At 28.0% G+C, this 21341-nt stretch overlaps 1 protein-coding gene across 1 annotated transcript in view; it reads left to right on the top strand.

Moving 5' to 3' along the window:
* Positions 1-21341, top strand: part of LOC107444401 (muscle calcium channel subunit alpha-1) — a 223473-nt gene that overhangs the window by 126681 nt on the left and 75451 nt on the right. The window contains exons 5-9 of the mRNA XM_043039109.2: positions 6244-6350; positions 10783-10935; positions 17048-17241; positions 17339-17442; positions 18345-18460. Of these exons, the coding sequence (XP_042895043.2) occupies positions 6244-6350; positions 10783-10935; positions 17048-17241; positions 17339-17442; positions 18345-18460 (674 nt within the window). The remainder of the gene's footprint in view (positions 1-6243; positions 6351-10782; positions 10936-17047; positions 17242-17338; positions 17443-18344; positions 18461-21341) is intronic.

Here is a 21341-nt window from a genome sequence, read left to right on the forward strand (position 1 = left end):
TGCTTTTCGCTTCTTATTTTCAGATAAGACCCAGCAAGTCGTTGTCGAGTACGATAAAAACCCTGCGGAATCATAAAGTCATCGATTATCAGAAATGATCAAGAAACTTTGTCAGCTAGATATATGATCTTCTAGAACGACGATCATCCTTAAAGTTCTTATCAATAGACTTTCCCTTGACTCAACTTTAGGATCTTTTAATCGAATGGGAAGTTTTGGAGATACATTCTATCGATTTTATTTTCTCTAATCTCTGTTTTCACAAAAGAACATTTGTTCATCGATATTTCTTTTTTTTTCTCTCCTTATTCTTCTCAAAAACATCCCATTCGAATATTTTTTGGAATAAAATATTGCTCAGACTCTTGGGTATTAGATTCGAAAAACGTGACCATTGTTTGGAGAATCATCGATGGAATGTTTGATGAGTTATGCTGAAACTTGAATAAATGTTGTGTTTTGGAAGTGTAATTTTTCGTTGTTTGCCTAACAAAATTAATTGGAAACTGGTTCAATATTTACTTAGGCCTGGAATTAATTTGTGTTGCTGCAGGGCTGAATCTGTTTTTGCTTCTTTTTGCAATAATAATAAAAATGATAAGTTTGAAAACGTTTCAGATTTAAATTTGATCCTTTGTTGTAAAGCTATGTGTTAAAGTGACTTGTGAATTCTATTTTGAAAATACTTCATCCGTCATATAGATGCATTCACAAAAGCATTTTATTACAAGGAATAAAATAATGTGTGGAAATGTCTGTAGCCATTACGAGAACAATTATTGAAATTATTGCAAGCATTAGAAAAAAAGTTTTTCTTTTCTTTTTTTTGCATTCATAAAAGAATGTTGCCATTAGTATGATCATGTTAATAATTTAGTATTATTTAAAAAAAACTATGTATTTTTTTACACGAAAAATTAAGTACTTTTTTCACGAAATACAATGCATTTAGCTGGGCTACAGATATAATAACACTGATAAAAATAAAATTTTGTTTTATTTATACAAATACTTGACCTTACTTAATTCAGTTGTTGAATTTCAAATTTGATATAAGCTTTGCTCCTGATGCTACAGATTTTTTAAATGACATTTTTAGTCAATTTTTTGTCGAACTGTGCAAGTTTAAGAACGTTAAATATAACAGAGATAGCATAAATGTTGCGATAAACTTCTAATGGGAGTTAGGGCTTTTCATCAGGTTTTAAAATGCATAGGCATCCATGCCTAGAAATATCTTCGTATGTGGCTCGGAGCGCTTACCTATTATGATGTGTTCAAAAGCACAAGAAGAAACTGTTCGTAATAGAGAAGCGTCCCTAGTGGCGTATGACAGCACTTCCAGACATGGATTTCTTTGCAATTTCAATCCGGATGATGAGCCTTAACTCTATATTATGCATAATGTTTATAAAATTGTACATTTTGAATAAAAATATACTAAAAATGTGTTTTAAAAGAACTGTAGCTTGGAAAGAGAAATTGATTGCAGATGTGAAATTAGCGATGCGAAAGTATTTAAGATCTGTTAAAAATAATCTCATGTAACAGAAAACAAAAAAAAAAATGTTAGCCGGTTTAATCTATGGAAAATGTATGAAATATGCGAATTTCTCATATAAAGTATTGTAACATTGTAAAGAATCCTATATTATTTTTAATTAAGAAAAATAAAAAAAAAGAATTCTGAAAGTTGAAACTATTTAGATTACTTAAATTATTTTATCAAAAATATAAATACGTTACCCAAATTTATTTTCTTAATTTTAGTTTTGGTATCAAAAAGCTTCCATTTTTCAAAAAATAACTATCGATGAAAACTACTTAATTGGAGGGATTGTCCACTGAACCAGAATGGGACAGTGGTTAATGCAGTTGCAGTGAGCTGTCATTTTTAAGGTCTGTGGTTCAATCTCTGCAATTTCAAGGTCACATAGCTTCATATTCATAGGTACTAGCTTGCCTCAGAAGTAAAGGTAATCATTGCAAAATATTGACCTCACTGCAACCATCACGCACTTGGGCATGATATTGGAGATCCTTTACCTCCAAAACCTTTTTAGCCTCCAACTGTTTGTTACAGGAGAGATTTCCTTTTAACTAGTCTTGAAGAGCGTCTAGATATTGAAGAGCGTTTACCTCCAAAACCTTTTTAGCCTCCAACTGTCTGTTACAGGAGGGATTTGCTTTTAACTACTCTTTACTACGATATTGGAGACTCTTTACCTCCAAAACCATTTTAGCCTCCAACTGTCTGTTACAGGAGAGATTTCCTTTTAACTAGTCTTGAAGAGCGTCTAGATATTGAAGAGCGTTTACCTCCAAAACCTTTTTAGCCTCCAACTGTATGTTACAGGAGGGATTTGCTTTTAACTACTCTTTACTACGATATTGGAGAGTCTTTACCTCTAAAACCATTTTAGCCTCCAACTAACTGTTGCAGGAGGGATTTGCTTTTAACTAGTCTTTACTACGATATTGGAGAGTCTTTACCTCCAAAACCTTTTTAGCCTCCAACTGTCTGTTACAGGAGGGATTTCCTTTTAACTAGTCTTTACTACTGTATTGAAGAGCGTTTACCTCCAAAACCTTTTTAGCCTCCAACTGTCTGTTACTGCAGGGGTTTGCTTTTAACTACACTTTACTATGATATTGGAGAGTCTTTACCTCCAAAATCTTTTTAGTCTCCAACTGTCTGTTACAGAAGAATTTACTTTAAACTATTATTTGCTTAAGGGGATACATTTATCGTGATTGTTTCTTAATAAATAATTAATTTCAGAACAAAATTTATTATGCAAAGCTAACAGCGAGTTATAGAATAAAAATTTATGTTCAAAAAGTTTTGTAGTATAAGGGAATACAAGTAAATGCTCCAAAAGGTGCAAAATGAAAAGCACGATTGGAAAATTGTTTTTAGTATACGGTAATACAATTATTATGTAAATGCACCAAAAGGTGGGAATTGAAAAGCTACATTTAGAAAGTTCTTTGTAGCATGAGACAATACAGGTATTGCTCAAAATACGCCAAAAGGTGTAAAAAGAAAATGTACCTTTAGAATGTTCATAGTAGTATGTAGTAATGCAATTATTATGTAAATGCGAAAAGTCAATATTGCTGGATCAAAAACTTAAACTGCAAATTAAATTCGATGCTGTGATTACCACTTCAGATTTCAATATCAAAGAAATATATTACTTTGCAGATAAATAGCTTTAAATAGAATACGTAAATTATAAAACAATTCATCACATCAATAAATTAATTGGTTGCTGGTTTCTAAGAGGACATAAGTAAACTAAATCATTCGTATTCCTGGTCTGTCTTAATTCTTTTAAAACCTTAATTAATTTAAAATAGTTGCATGGTTTTTATGCACTAAAAATACTTTAATAATTACAAAAACTGTAGTTTAATCTATTTTTAGACATGTTTCTGACAAAAAATTTTATTTAGTAATTTTTTTTATTTTGATTTTAAAGCTTCTTTTATTCCGAGATTTTTATTCTTTTACGTTCTAATAGCTCTATATTTTTCTTAATTTTTTAAACAAGGAAAATTACAGAAATAAACGATGATTCAAATCTTCAGCATTTTAGTTTAATTCAACAAAATTGAGATACAAAAAATGAAATTTCTTGAGGTTAAATATTTTAAACACGCAAGTCTAACAAACAACGTGCTAACCTATAAAATCTAGGAATTTGCAAAACGTTCAAATACAGACGTGTGTTGATATATTTCTTTTAATTCTGCGAAGTTTTTCTATCTTTTCTCGGTTTGGTTGTTGAAAACCAGCCAAAAATATCTAAAATATCCGTTTCAGAAACATTTCCATATTGCATGCCATTTTTTTTTCTCCGTTGATGTGTCAAAAGAAAATGAAACAGGAAAAATATTTCTCATAAATTCAAAACTGTGCGTGCAAGTAAAATTGGACTTCCTTAGGTATAAGTTACAGCAAAGAAAGTGTTGATTGCCTGAAAAAATAAAACTTAAGTTGAATTTTCTTCTTTTTAAAAAGTAAAAAGTTAAAATTGTGTTATGAGTTTTATTTGCGGTTTGCTTATTTTTCGTGAGTCCATCGTATTTAAATATTTATAAAAAAATTATTAATGCGTGAAAAATCAATAAAAATGTAATAAAAACATGAAATACTTTAGAATGAATTCGAAAAAAAATATATTGTTTTATGATATATTACTTTATAAAGTGCATGGAAAAACACTTGTGTTTAAAAAATTCTATCATATTTGAAATTTTTTTAAAAATTTCAATTGTATAGTATCTGCAATTTTAATCTTACATTACTTGTAAGAAAATGAAAAATTTTAAACTGCCTTATTTTTGCAGTTTATTTTCCACATTTTCACTTAATATTTTACCAAAACTTTATAATGCTGATAGTTTATATCAGCTGAACGGTACAAAAGGAAATTAAAACCTCGTTTATTTCTTTTAAAATTCCAGCTTTTCTTGAATAATATATCAAATACAATTTGCAGAACAATATCACAGAATTTCACTATGTATAAACATATTCAGAAAAATAAAATAAATAAAAAAACTACGTTAATTAGAAAAATTTCATAAAATTAAACAAGCAACAGCTGAGATATTTATCTTGTGCAATATATTCAATTTTCAACATTGTTCTATCAGAGGAGATCATAATTTTTTATTTCTTTTTTTATAAATTTTATATTTAAAAAATCTAATGCTTAGTTATTCTGTAATGTTTTTCTTTTCTATAATGCGCAGTTGCTCAAATGTTTTGTTTTACCTATAATCAGTAAACATGACATTTATGATTACAAAACAATATTGTGGCTTTCTTCCATTTTTTACTTTTTTCGTTTTATTTTCCTTCTCTTTTTAATGACAAACTTTTCGGGTGACCAAGAATGATCGATGATTTAAGAAATTAATTGAAGGGAAGTGTAATATTAGAGAAATATAAGATTTGCTGATTTCTGCTTTGGAGACGCTTTCTAATTATTTTAGAATTAGTTTCAAATTTATTTTTATTAAATTTAAATTATTTATTCATTATATTTATATTAGATGAAATACGTTATTACTTCCGTATTATTTGATATTTGTATGGTTTTTTGGTCTTATTTTGGAGCACGATCTTGTAATGAACTTTATAATTAGTTTTGAAACTTAGTGAAAATAAATTATTTGGTTTCTAAATTGGAACGCGGTTAACATTTAATTATTTAATCATTTATATTCATTCCCTTTAATTAATTATTCAAATTGTAGTTCATTTTTGGAACACCTAGTAGGTACTAACAACCCTAATTTTTGTTTTTGAATACTTAGTGTGTGAGATTGAAACTCCTGTTTGAGATTGATATGAAACTACTGTTTCGGGTGTTTTCAATCAATTAAAATATTTATGAAATGGTCCCATATTGGCAGCTCTTGCAAATTATGGAAGAAATGGTGATTAAATTGCAAGTTAGATTAGTTTGTATCAAGTTAAATTCCGATTCAATTTTCCGAATAGTTACTAAGCACCAATTTTAATACGATAACCCAAGACTAATTTACATATTGCAGTACATGTTTCTACGTTATTTATTATTATCGCAGCATGTGTAAAAATAGTAAATATTGTAAATGTACATGTATTTTATCGTATTCCGACAACTTATTATATGTTTTATAATTATATATTTACTTATTATGCAGTTAATTATTATATATTTAATTATTATATATTTAATTATTATATACTTAATCATAAGATTAAATATTTTAAACGTTATTCTATTTGAAGACAAATGAATGTATAATCACTTAACGTGCAATATTTCTATTGGAGTTCAAAATATAGTAAGTCTGTGTGTAAGGAAAAACGATTACCAGATAAAAATTAATAAATAAAAACATTATTCGACATTTTTTACTATGACTACAATTCATATTAAAACTTAAATTATTAAACAAAAATTCTTTTTCTTAATTTCTAAATTAAGACTTTAAATTTGCAATACTGCATTACATAATTCTTTAAATTGCATCGTAGTTAATAACAAAAATAGTTAGTTACACTTTCACTTAAAATTTTAATTAAAAATTAAACGGTTGATATCTCTCGCTTTTAGTTACGTAAATTATTTCCGTTTAACTATTATAAGGACGAAACTATTAGTTTTATCTATGTTGTTTGCATAAAATCTGGACATAAAAATATCATTTTTGACTTACTTTCTTTTTCTTCCTTTTTAGTATTATAAGTACAGCTCTTTCAGCCTTGATGAAAGAGGGTTTTGATGTGAAAGCCTTACGTGCATTTCGTGTTTTACGACCTCTTAAATTAGTTTCTGGCGTCCCAAGTAAGAAATCCTATTTTTACTTTTAATAATTAAGGTTGTATTATAAGCCTCTTTTCATTTATAAAAACATCTTCGACAATTTTCTTAAAGCATATTATGTTTTCATTTCAAGAATCTTGTTTTAAATTAATTATATCGTCTGAAAAAATTTGAATTTATGGTAAGTAAAATATGTGTGTTTTTTAATATAATCAATTACCCCTTTTGTTCGTAAAAAATATATTGTTAAAGTATTTTATGCGTCTTTAGGCAATGCTATCATTTCGTATAAAATATAGACTTATTCCATTACACGCTTGAACATTTATTACATACTTCAAAATTTATTACATATTTATTACGCATTTCAGTTATGACATACTTTAATACGAACACTTTAACACAAAATTTATATTTTCTGCTATTCTAATCATGTTAAAAATCTTTTTTAAGTGGTTAAAATTAAATTTTCGGTAATTTAACATTTTATAATCACGTGAAAGAAATATTCAAAATTACTTCAGAACAAATACCAATTGAAAGTCAATTACCAATGCCAATTGATATTTGACTATATTTTACCCGATGCCTTAAAAAACACGCAATTATATATTACATGAGATTTATGGGAAAATAGGTAAAATTTTTTAATTTATTTCGAATTTTTAATGGATTTGTAAAATTAAGCAGCAGCTGTGTTGATAGATTTATATAAGATTTAATCACGAATTTGCATACATTAAAAATCAATTTTATACTATAATTCTTTTGCGTAACATGCTCTTTGAATTATAATCAAATTTATGTATTGCCAATCAAATTTCAGAAATTGTTTCCTATAAATCATTGAAAACTTGGGAATATAACAAACTTATGTTTTATTGATTCTTGTATTAATATTTTTATAAAAATCAGACACAAAAATATATATTGAAGATATTTTAATGAACCGATCGAAGAGAATGTCATGAATTTTCCATTTTTATGATATTCGAAATCCTTCCGGAAAATATCTACATATTGCATAGCTATCAGTTTCCAATCATATATTGCTTCCATTCTCAAATAATGTAAAAGAACCTACAAAAAAGATCCTCATACACATAAGCCCAGGTCTCAGATATACCCAGAAGCCGCTATTATGTTGAAAGAATAATACGCCAAATATCATAAGAGAACATTTTTATTTCCTATGCATCGAAATGATAGTTGGGTTTTATTTTTTTACCGTTATATTTGTCGATTTACAATATTATTCACAATGATTTAAACATACGCAAATTAATAACACTGTTAACAATGCATGAGAATTAGCAGAGTTCTAATTAACAAATTATATATTACTATTTACTAATTGGCTACTAATCGAATTGACTAAGATCATTTTTATAATTAAAGAAATTAGGCAATAAATACTCTTTTCTGTAAATTTTTGTAAAAGTTTATTTAGCTTCGTGCTTTCAAATTCCTAGTTTATAAATGCGTATCATAGTTTAGAGAAATGGTCAGCAAATTTATGAAAAATGAATTATTGTACAGTTTTTAAATCTTATTGTGGGCTACTAACCAAAATAACAAAAAAAATTTTTACAATATTCACACTTGGTTAATTGTCTATAAACATATATTAATATGTTTAGTCCAATAAAGTGTTAACTCGATCTACAGAATATATCCCAACAAGCTGCTAGTAGCTCGTAATCGATGGTTTGGTGATCAGTGGTTTATTGTGTATAAGTACATTAAAAAATGAAAAATTTGGTAATAGCGCATAAAATGTATAATAATAGCAGATAAAATAACTTAGTCATGACGATTTTTGTGTTTTAATGATTGTTTACAGAATTGCGAACGGAAAATAGATGGATAAGTATAATTTACAAATATTTTAAAATTACTAATCTAAAAATTACTTATCTTAAAAATAGAGTATAGGTTTTATATTTTGATAAGTAAAATAAAATTTTTTAATCAGGCAAACATTTCGGTACAGATGTAGTATTTACTTAAAACAACAGTTTCTTAATCCGAATAAAAAAATGTTTTACTTAGAGGAGAGTTATCTAAATCGTACCATTTTTCACATATTAATTTTCATCAGTCTCAAATTACTGGCAATTACATTTGAAATATTTTGATTGAAAATATAGTTATTCAGTTATTTTTATTATTTTTTTGGTAAAAATAGTTTTGCAGAAAGTGCCAAAAATTTATTGTTTCCTGAATCGTACCGACCCATAAAATTTGAGCAAGAGTAACTAAACAAATAACTAGAGAATAAGTAATACAAAACAAGTGTTTATTATTTTAATGTTAAATGCTGTACTACATTTTCTGGTGAGCTACGAGTTCAGTAAATGGCATTATAAGTCAAAAAAGTTATCATAAAACATGATTGTTTTCTTCTAGAAAGGTAAATTATGATTTTTACATGAAATTAAAAACGTAATTAATTATAAAAGCGAACACTTACAAAGGAAATCATTAGGTAATTCACTGTTGAATTGGCTTTTGGTTCAGTTACGTTTTAAGTACAACATGCATACCTTTTTTTCACATTTTGGCAGGCACATTTTTCACTAACCCAAGTTATACATTGCAAACATTGCACCATATTTTCAACTAGATGAGTCTAATACACAAAGCAAACCATTCGTCAGCTCTGGAGAATAGGTGCCTATTTTTGAGCTCTTGAAGGATGTCGATAATTTTATTTGTATATTTTGAAGTCAATGAAGTTTTTTTTTTAAATAAAAGGGTATCTCACTGCTTCAATTTCTTAAGATTATTTATTTAAATACATTTAACTTGCTTCGTTTCCTTGCTTCGAAGAGCTATTTTCTTAGATTTAGTTTACTGCTTTACAATTTTTTAAGACTGAATTTGTGAGTTTTTGATCTGACTTCTTCAATTTTATATTCCTCTCAAGCTCTTTAGCTTTTTCTTTGGGGAGTTTAAGTTCAATCGTTAGTTCAAGTTTATTTTTAAAAGAGCTGCTTGTTAAAACTGCAGTTCTTAGTGATTTCGAAGCAACTTTTTTTTCTTGGGTATTGGAAACATGACAATTGATTTTATTTAAACCTTTGGCACAGAGAAAATCACTGAAGCATATTTGTATGTTAAATCCTTAACAGACTCATGATTACTTGCTTCACGAAGAGGCAATCACTTGGATCCAATTGATTCGTCTCCATGATTACTATTTCAGCTGGTGAAAAATCAGTTTCATTAAAAACTGATGAATCAAAGGGTTACACAACTAAACATTTAATTCTTGATAAGAATTTTCAATTGTTGAATTGTTGTTGTCCTATTGTAAGACTCGGTCACTAGATTCGACTCTTGGTTCTGTGTAATAATCAGACCAGGATAGCTTCACAACCACTTTTCTACTGCTTAAATACAGTTTAAAGGGCTTGAAAAGTGACCTGTCCAATGGTTGGAGCAGATGCGTCGCTTGTTCTGGTAGCTGCAACGCAATTAATACAACATTCCTAACCAACTTCAAAGAATTAATACAACATTCCTAACCAACATTCGTCGAAAAACCATCTAAAAGAAGTAGAACTTTCATTATACGGGAACAGGTAGCAAATCTGCATGACATTAAGTGAATAATTGAAAGTTCTATTTGATTTCGTGAATTTCAATCGTCTACAAATCGTGTGAATTTTTTTTATTGTTAAAGAAATTATTGGAATAAATTAAACTGATTAAGATATATTAAACTTATGCGGCAGATGTGGATCTTGGAATAGGCCCCAAAATCGTACCTGTACGATTTAGTAGCCCTCAAAATGTACAATTTAGGTTACTACGTCACTTTTTAATCAAGGCATTAATACTGGCCTTAAAAATAGTTAGTTACCGAATAAACAAGTAGAACATACCAGAATAAGTTGTATAACAATTATCTGATGCATTTAATAATTTTGCACATTACATTAGATCTGTTATATACTACCTTTACACAATTAGTTCAAAAATTACATTGAAAACTTATAAAACTGATAAACTTAATGCGTATACACAACGACTCAATTCTTCTGCCTGGATCACCATATGAAAAAAAGCTTTCTTATTTATCTGCTAGGGCATTCTGCCCTTAATATTTTTTTTAGAAATCAAAGGTGGTATGATTTAGGCAACTTTCCTAAGCATAAAATACCACAATCCCTGTCACAAATAATTCTGCCTAAATTAGTTTGAGCAGATTATTGTAATTAACATCTAAAAACCTATCTAATGTACTTTTTGTACAAAAAATAAAAAAGTGTGTTTCATAAAATATAAATGATATTCTCTTTCATAATATTTATATTTTTTAATCAATTGCATACATTAAAAACATTTTAATCTTGCATATACATGATCATTTAATAAACAAAATGGTTTTAGATAATAACCATATCTAACGTGATATATCATAGATATTTTGATTATTTTTCTCTAGGTTTACAAGTAGTTTTAAATTCTATTCTTCGTGCCATGGTGCCCTTACTTCACATTGCTCTCCTCGTCATCTTTGTAATAATCATTTATGCCATCATAGGTTTAGAACTATTTTCTGGTAAAATGCACGAAACATGCATAAACAACGTAACAGGTAAGAAATATTTTGATTATTTAACAGAAAATAAACAGTTTTTACATTTATCGTACGTATCGTAATTTCAAGAAATTAGGAATTATTTCAAAAACTAAACTGACTGGAGAGGGCGGCTTACATGACATTAACTAAAAAGTACCAAACCTTGTCCTAGAAATTAAATGGAATACCATAGTTAACACTGTGAACGAGAAGATACTTAAAATTTTTATACACTTTGAAAAAGAGATGAAAAAAACCATATATTTCTTTAAAAGTCCAGGTCAGATTACTAGTTTTAAAGTAATTGAGAAAATGCACTTCCATTTTTTGAGTTGATTATGGAATTTTCGTAATAAGTTTAATCTTGGCGTATACTTTTATTTCAAAACTATTTTGATCACAGCATATTTAAACACATACATGAAAAAATTTATGACCACATGATTATTTTCTTTTGTTAACATGAAATAATTTTTTGAAGAATTGAAGAGGTAGGATTATTACTTTGATTTCAAAAATAATTTTCTTTTAAGATCGTAAAAGTTGGCAATTTTGTTATACAGGATGATCCATTTTCATAATCATTTGTTATAAATAAAGTCTTAGGAGTAATAAAGTAACAAATTTAATGAAAGTAGCAAATTTAACGATTCACTTTTCCATAAGATACGTAGATTTTACCAAACAATATTTGATACAAACTTTTTCCATAAGATACGCAGAAGTTTGCAATTTTGTTATGCAGGATGATCCGTTAGAACCTCCATTTTCGTAATCTTTGTCATAAATAAAGTCTTCAAAGTAACAAATTTAACAACTCTCTTTTCCATAAGATACGTAGATTTTGCAAAACAATATTTGATACAAAAGTTTTCCATAAAATACGTAGAATTTTGTATTTCAATAAAATAGGATGATCAATTAGAACCTCCATTGTCATAATCGTTGTCTTGAATAAAGTCATAGGAGTAACAAAGTAACAAATTTAAAGAAAGTAACAAATTTAACGATTCACTTCTATAAGTATCAAAACCTGTTTGAAAAATAACAGGGTGGAGATAAAAGACTATTGTTAGAAAACCATTCACGTTTCCTCAGGTATTTAATTAGGTTTTGATGGTTATCAGAGTGCTTTTCTAAGCAGAGATTCATTTGATTTAAATATTTATTATTTTCGCCTTTTACTCGTTTAAACGTTTATTTACAAACCACCATTTCTCAAAGTGCAAAGGGACGTTTTTAAAAATTAATTACACTGGCGTGGGTGCAGACTATATGTTAAAAATTACATATTTATTCTTTGAAAGGTGACTTTTGTTCTAACGCATTTTATTTTCAAGCACACCTTATAGTCCTTTTCGGTAAACTTCATCTTTATCATAAAATATATTTAATTTATAAAAAAGATTGGGAAGTGCAACTAAAAGAGTAAGTGAGCTTCAACAGAGCATGATTTGCTGCTGCGAAATTATAGAATGTATTGGTATATGGAAATTATAAAACATTTGCCAGGCCTGAATTAGGAGTTCAAGGTTTGGCTAGTAACTGCTATTGGTTGCGAAGAGTATTATTCCCCTTTTTAAAATTTAGAACTTTAAATGTGTTTACGGTGGTAAATAAACATGACTATTTTATGAAGCTGAAACATTGCGACAAATCTTTCATGATTTTAGAATTTTGCTGTTATGGTTGAAAGTTAAATAAAGAATATCTATTTATATAATTTGATTTTCTCTCTGAGCATTAGCATTGCGAAACATATATAAATAATTATATTTATTGAGAGGCTGATCGATCGGTGTAGGGGTCAGAGAACTGACCTTACATCAGAAAAGTTCTGGGTTCGAATCCCAAACAAGGAATGGTTGTCCTTTCATTCTATGTTCTATCTGTCCTTACTGTGAGAGCAACGTTGGCCCGCTTACAATGGTGCCCCAGAAAGAGTGGCCAACAAATCTGCTCTTCAGATGCCTGTATTAACGAAATGAGATTTATTGAGAGAAGATTAAATGAAATAAACATTTTATTTTGATAATAAATATGAAAATAACAGTTATGTTCTGACACATACTACGAAAACGAAACGAACGAGAACGAAATGAACGAAAGAAAAAATAAACGAAAAAGAATTTCGAAAAATTACAATATGCTCTGTGACATAATGTGTTTAATTATCTCAATCGTGAATATATCTTGAAATTTATGTGTGTACATAGGTTTTCGCAATTTCTGAATTTTTTTTTTTTTGACACAATATATTTTTTTTTGGAGATGTGTTTCGAGAATTAAAAAAAAAAATGCTGAATTTGAAAGTTTGTAATTTTTTGAAAAATATATATTTTTTCTGTTTTAAACTTGTCGAACAATAAATATAAGCATGACATGACATGAATTTTATTCTAAAAATATCTCTAAAAAAACGCATCAATAAATTTAAATTCTTATCTCTCCTTCAAGAGTCAGAAACCAGGAAAAGTTTCTGCTTTCAATCATCGTCTATTTCCGGCTTTCCCTCAGGCATTTATTAGAATAAAAGACTTCTCACGTCTCAGATTTCTTTGTCAGCGAAAAGACGTTGTGCTGCTTGTGTCATTCAAAAGTGAACACAAAAGTGCTAAATAAACCTTTTAATTCTTAGAGCAGTAAAGTTTGGCATTCTGAAGAATTATTTTTCAATAAAGTTTCCCATACTTTATTTGAAGTTTCGAACGCAGAGCTTTCTTTCATGGCTCAAACGCGAAACTGAAGTAGCTCTTTGAAAATGATTTAATATAGAATAACTAACTCTTCATGGGAAGAAATACAATGAAGTATTAAACCACAAAGTTTTGTTTCAAGACTCAAGTGACATGCTAAAATAGTTCTTTCAAAAAGATTCAGTCTAAATAGACTCATCAGGTAAAAGAAATACACTGTATTTTTTTTCATTTCAAAGAAAAAACTTTCTTTGGAAATAACTTAAACTATAATCATGCAACACAATATAGTGAGTTAAGAGGAGATTTATTTTATGGATCAAATGATAAGATAAAACAATTTTTTTGGAGAATGATTTAATCTAAAATAACTCATCATGGGAAAAAATATAACTAAGTATTAAACCCAGAGTTTCGTTTCAAGGCTCAAATGAAAACTAAGATAGTTCTTTCATGATGATTTAATCTGAAAAGACTTATCAGGCGAAAAAATACAGTGAAGTGTTGAGCAAGGAGTTTTGTTTCATGGATCGAATGATAAACTAAAACAATTCTTTGAGAAATATTTAATCTAGAATGATAAGAAATACGAAGAAATACCGTGAAATATCGAAAGCAGAGTTATTTTTTTTATCGTAGTTTAAACGATAAACCAAAACAATATTTTGAGAAATATTTAATCTAGAATAACTCATCATGCGGAGAAATACAGTGAAATATCGAACGAAGATTTTTTTAATCGTAGTTTAAATGATAAACTAAAACAGTTGTTTGAAGATGATCAATCTAGAATAACACATCACGCGAAGAAATACGGTGAAGTTTTCCACGCAGAGTTTTGTTTTATAGCTACGATAAACTAAAACAATTCTTTGAAAATTATTTAATCTAGAATAACTCATCTTTCAATGAATAACAGTAGGTTGCCAAACGCAGAGTTTGGTTTCATTGCTTAAATGATAAGTTAGAAAGTTCTTTGTTATCTGAAATAACTCATCATACAAGCAGTGAGGAGTCGAAAACAGACTTTGTTTTTGTTGAAATACTAAAATTATAAACTACTAAGAGAGTACATTAAAAAACAATGTATTTTATTGTTTAAGTTTTTACTTTTTTGCTTTTTGGGGGGATAAGGGGAAATGTTCTTCTCTAGAAGTAGAAATATACAATGAATTTTAGCTTTTAACTATCCGTTTCTGCGTAAATATTTCCTCGTTTTTATGTTCCTCATCAGTTTAAGCTGCAATATTCATCACCAATTATAAATCCTTTTTTAGCTATTCATCATTGTTGAGCATCGTATGAAATTGGGAATTAAATTTAAATTTACGGCATCAAACATCATAAATTTTTAGTACATCTTTTGGTATCATAAATAGTATACAAATAGTATACAAATAATAAACAAAGAAATCGAAATCTATGCAATACCAAACGAGAAACAACTTCTCGAAAAATGATTCAGAATTTTTAACTATTATTGCCAAAATAAAATCATAAAAGTATTTTTATTACAGCAAGCTATCTCAATCATATAAAATTATTTTTTAGCTTAATTGCACGCAAACAGTATTTGTAGAAACTTTATTACGAGTCTGTAGTGATATTTAATTGGTAATCATCACTCATTTATTCTTACTAAACCATATAATTATTTGGTTTTATTAACACTAGAACAGCTGTATTTGAAACTTAACTAAAACCGTCATTCAGGGTCAATTAGACCCTTATTAGAAATTGATGAATTTTCAAAGTAAATAATTTTTTACATGATGAATATTGTTAAAAATACAAAATATGTAAGAGTTTTTTAGAAATCTAAGTTTTTTTTCGTTTTTTTATTACCGCTATGACAATATTATATTACATTATATACATATTGCATCGATTATATATTGCAATGCAATATTACATTATAATGTAATATTGTATTGGAGACTATTTCGCAAGAGCGCAGGTAATACGAAAATAAACAAACGACATGAATAGAAATAGTATACATTAGCATACAACATGTTTTAAAATGCTAAGTTTCATAACTAGTTAGGCATTAGAGTAGACATATACAGTACATACGAGTGACGTAAAAGTGACAACCAAGCATCGACAAATCATTTTCTAGCATTTCTCATAGCTAGTATTCGTTTTATTTTGTGCTTTGCGGTGTTTTCTGTGCACTGCGTAGTTTTTGTTTTGCAATGCAAAAGATGTATGTCTAGACAATGAAGTGGCAATGAAATTTATTTTACTCAAATTCAGTATTCCTGTAATATAGGTCTTTTTTTACGAAAAACACTTATCTGCAAGTTTTACTGAGAAGTAGGACAGTAATTCCGGTGCACCTGGAGTTTCGGTGTGATTCCATAATTAGAGCTTTATACTTTTCCCCGATCGTAATTCATTTGCCCATTTTTCAACCTACACAAATAAAAAAAGCATTCAAAAAACATTATTTTTTGGACTTCATATCAAATGAAATCAAAGTTATGTGGCTTGACAGCCATAATACCGAATAAATTTTCATTATTATTTACATAACAATTACTGCTCCCAACAATACTATCTTGTCCAGGATTATGACAAATATAACCACTTATAACCAACATGTACATGGTTTCTTTTAGACGCTATTAATGAAATTCTAATTCAATAAGAACGAAGTAGTCACTTCGAGAATCGTATCTAAGATACATAATTTCACAAAAAATGGTGCACGTGGCATTTATTTAACACGATGGACGCTAATTTCAGTTCTACAATTCATCTTCATAATGTTTGCAGTTCTGCAAAATCAAAAACAGACATAAGACTTAAAAAAATGAACTTTTTTTGGTGTCAAAATGATTCCTTTTTGTCTGTTTCAGGCATTTCCTCAATTTATTATTTTAATAATCAACAGAAAGGGATGAAATTTTGACATAGTAGATTTAGAAACGTTATAGGAAACATACAATTTAGCTTCGAAACTCACTTGTGTATTCAAAAATAACATAAGAAATGGCAAAAAACGATAAAAATAACCCCAGTATTAAAACCATTCTCTGTACATAAATAAGACTCGGGTAATAAGTATTTATTTTTATATCAGGTTTAAAGAATGCTTACATTTAACGATGAAACATAAAAACGTCTAAACATGCGAAAAAAGTTAGGTTGTAATTCAAATTTGTCACCCCTGTTCAATGTTGAGCATTAATGGCTTATAAGGGTTTAATTTACGAATAGGAAGACATTAAGATTAAATAAGAAGTTGATATTAACTAACTGTGCTACAGAAAGAAAAAGTTTTTTAAAAAAAACTTTTCGAAATTGCAATTGATTTTTTTATTAAATTCCAAAGGGTAAACTCTTGTAGTAATGTAAATTTTTGTATTTGAATCTTATTAATTAAAATCTCTGAGGATCCTATTAGATCTTCTTAAATATTTTAGGAGAATTTGCCTTAGAAGAACCTCACCCTTGTGGTGAAAATGGGTACCACTGTAACTCATCAAGCAGTGAAGTGTGCATGGGATATTGGGAAGGACCAAATTTCGGAATAACTAACTTTGATAATTTCGGTCTTGCTATGTTGACTGTCTTCCAATGTGTCACCAATGAAGGATGGACCAATGTGCTTTATAATGTGAGTGTGATTTATAAAAATGATCTATTTTTAACATGTTTAAAGCTTAATCAGATTTCAAGAAAAGAAAAAAAAATCTAAAACTCTTTTTTTACAGATAAATGATTCTGTTGGAAATGAATGGCCATGGATTTATTTTATAAGTTTAATCATTATTGGTTCATTCTTCGTGCTCAACCTTGTTCTTGGTGTACTCAGTGGGTAAGTGTTCATTTTGAAATTGCTATCCTTAAACAACACTTATCAGTTTTCATTTCAAAATTACTATCACTTAACAGCATTTATTATTTTTTCATTTCAAAATTACTATCCTTATATTTTTATAACTTTTTATTTCAAAATAATCATTTATTTACATCATTTAAAAGTTTTTATTTTGAAATTTCTATAATTTAATAACATTCATCAGTTTTCAGTTTAAAATTATTGATAGTTTCAGATTTTTAAAGCTTTTATTAAAACCAACTGCCTTGAAAATGAATTATGGAAAAAAGTAAAACTAAAATAAACGTGTATTTATTAAATGAAGAATAAAAAATGCATATCTTAGATAATTAAGTTAGTTTTTATTACTTAAAAGCAATTTAAATTTTATGCAAAATTAAATACCTCGTCAATTTCATTTGTTACGAGAAATAATTTATATTTGGTATTGAAGAAAACCCGACGGTACCTGCAATTTATTGTAACTAAAATACATTAACTAAAATCAAAAATCTAAAGAAAAAATGCAATTGATATTTAAAATAATTTCTATTTTGTAAATGAAAAAAAAATAGATATGTTTATCACATTTTTTAAAATATTTCAGGGCTTATGTTCAATATATTTCCGAAAAAAAAAATGTTTTAACAATTTGTTTAAAAAAAACGGTTTTTTTTTAGAGAAGAGTTTTATTTTAAAGCATAAAAATGATTAATTTTATTTAAAAAAATTCCTACTTTTAATTTACTGTTTTGAAAATATTCCTTCTTATTTTCAATGGAAAACTCAAAGTATTAAAATTGAAGTAACGTGTTTGCTCCAGGTTTATAATATGATGCATGATAAAGAATAGTCCTTGTCAAGATATGTATCTCATTTCCGAATTCATTTTTTTCCAGGGAATTTTCCAAAGAGAGAGAAAAAGCCAAAGCTCGGGGGGATTTTCACAAACTGAGGGAAAAGCAACAAATTGAAGATGACTTGCGTGGTTACTTAGAATGGATTACGCAGGGAGGTTAGTTTAATAAAGTGCATGTGGATGTTGATTTGAACTGTTCTTTTATCTCATTCTTTTGTTTTAGTAGAAATTCATCAATGTTGTTATTTGTGTCATCATTTTCATAGTTAGAAATTTATCAGAAAAAGAAAATGGTTAAATAACGTTTTATTTAAATGTTATTTTACCTTATTTAAATAAAACAGTCAAATAGCCATAAATAAGATAGTATTCAAGCTGTTGACTGTACAGAAAAAACCGTTTATTAACTGCTTTCATCTAATACTGTTAAACAGTCAGAAACCAGATTCTTATCACCCTAACTATACCCACCTATTGAATCCACTTAGCTCATCGTGGCTGCGTACGTATCATAGCCGAGAAAGCTAATTTGTCTATCTCATAACCGATAGATAGTAGGTTCGAGTCCAAGCGTTGACACCGCAATATTTACTCAATTCCCTTTAACACATGAAGAGTTTCCAGTGTCCTGCACTCCCCAACTTATGACCCTGGACTAATAGAATATGGTAATTTCATTCACGCATAGATGCTGAGACTCACGTATAGAGGCTGATAATGATAGATGCTGCATCATAAGGGTGCTTAACACAAAATAAGTTTAGCATTTTCCATTTCTTATGGTAGGGGAAACAACCAGATAAACTAATTAAGCCGCATTCCATTGGGTTCATTTGATAAAACACAACTCAACCACAACCTAACTTCAATGCCCGTTACCAAACAAAAAAACCTAGCTGCAAGATTTGTTAAATTTCTTTTTTAGGGCTATGACACCATGATAGTTGTAAATGGTAAAAAAAAAAAACAGTATAGTTTTGTATTTATGGTTTTTTTAACCATACTAGTAGTAAGCGATTTCAAAAAAGTAAAGGTTAAAATGTTCTTTACCTTAAACTTTACGATTAATTGGATGGACAGACTGTTGCTGGTTATTTGACAGTAGTTTTAGAATGAAACGTAGAGTACGGAGAAAAAAATTTTTTCTCCAAGATTTAGAAAAGAAAAGGGAAAATTTCAATTTCCATTTTTTCTCTAAGATTTTCTTCCGAAATTTAGAATTTATTATATTACATACATAATTCATTTGATAACAAAAAGACCAAGAATTAAATAACTTTAGTTATCAGCTATAAATCACGCAAAAGTATTGACACCCTGAGTGACGGTGCTTTTTATCGTAAAATTAATTTTTTATTGGAATGTATTAAGAACAAAAAATCATTATTTTACAGTTATAACTACAGTAAAATCATTGAATCACTCTAATTAAAAAACATTATTTTAAAAATTACAACATAATATTTTACGGTTAAAAATGGATTTTACGGATGATGAATCCAAAGTGCCGGTACTTTATACCATAATTTTCTACAGTGCTCCAACTTGAAAATGATAGAATATTTAAATATAATACTTAGCTCACGTAATGAACAATCACAGATGTGTTTTAACTATTAATTTACTGATTGATATTTTTAAAGATATGGACTTCTGAAAAACCTAAATTAGGTTTTGTTAATTTATATTAAACTGGTTCAATAACTGAGTCTATGATAAGTTTAACTTTATTCAGTTGGAAGCTTGTTAAAAATTTTAAGCACACGGGAAAATGTGTTTTAGTTAGAGAAGTGATAGATATTAGAATGTATTAAAATCGAGAGACTGTTGAAGATTTATAAAAGGTAACTTATTATTGTGTCAAATATTACATATAATGAAAATTTTATTTATTATCTAGTCCGTACCACCGCATAACATATTTAGTAATTGATTACTTGGCAACACTTGTTTTCTTTCAAAGTAAAATAACAGTTAATTATTAAAGAAGTTTACATGTCATGAATTATTCGCGGGAATTTTATATCCAAGATGACAAGTGATCTATAGTGTAAAGTCTTTGTCTTACTTCATGCATTATGTAATATTAATATAATATGCTTGTAAGGGTTATTTGAATAGAAACAATACATTGCAAATCAGTAATAATAAGAAAGATGTACCAATATATGTTGATAAATATTAAACACAAATGGGAATCATTTAAATGACTATGTACTTATATTTTTTTAATCATCGAATTTCGCTGGTATGAGATATAGTTACACGGTTGCGTGTTGACTCTAAAATTCAATTTGCAAAACAAAACACTCTGATAGAAGTTTTTTGAGGATATTAGCTAGCAATATATATATATATTTCTGCTATTATGCAGTTCTGTTAGTCAGTCTGTTCCTAATTATCATTCTACCTATTACCTTTTATTTTATAGGAAGCTTCAAATATTAATCTATTTAAAATTATTGCGTTTAATAGTTCAGGTAATCAATATTTCAGACACGTGTAAAGGAAATTCAGAGCTTGTATAATATTTTTTTTGAAAAACAAAAATTTAACAAGTAGTGAAAGTTGTTCAAAAGTTATTATTTCTTCTTACAATTTTATTAACAAGAAACTAAAAAATATGAATTCTCTAAGAACTCTGTGCAGTGCTATGTATTCTCAAAGGATCATTGAACCCTAGACAACGTTTCTCAACGTAGGGGGGGGGCAAGAAAATATATCAGGGGCGTCGTGAAATTGAAAGTAACATACATATAAATAAAAATATATATTTCATATGACTCTAAACAAAAACATAGATTTTAAGGAAATTATAGTACGAGCTATTGTTAGATTGTTGTCAATTAATTCCATGGTTGATTTTGTTTTCTTTGATATTAACTCTGATTTTTATTGGTTGATGAGTTATACTGACTTTCAAAGAAATGTTTTCATTGTTCATACTTATCTAACTGCTTGAAAATAACTCGCTTTCTTTTTAAATTTCATATTGTTGTTCATTTTGAAATGTGATAATTTGACCTGTGAACTAAAT

This window comes from Parasteatoda tepidariorum, chromosome 4 (assembly GCF_043381705.1).
Source record: "Parasteatoda tepidariorum isolate YZ-2023 chromosome 4, CAS_Ptep_4.0, whole genome shotgun sequence".
NCBI classification, from domain to species: Eukaryota; Metazoa; Arthropoda; class Arachnida; order Araneae; family Theridiidae; genus Parasteatoda; species Parasteatoda tepidariorum.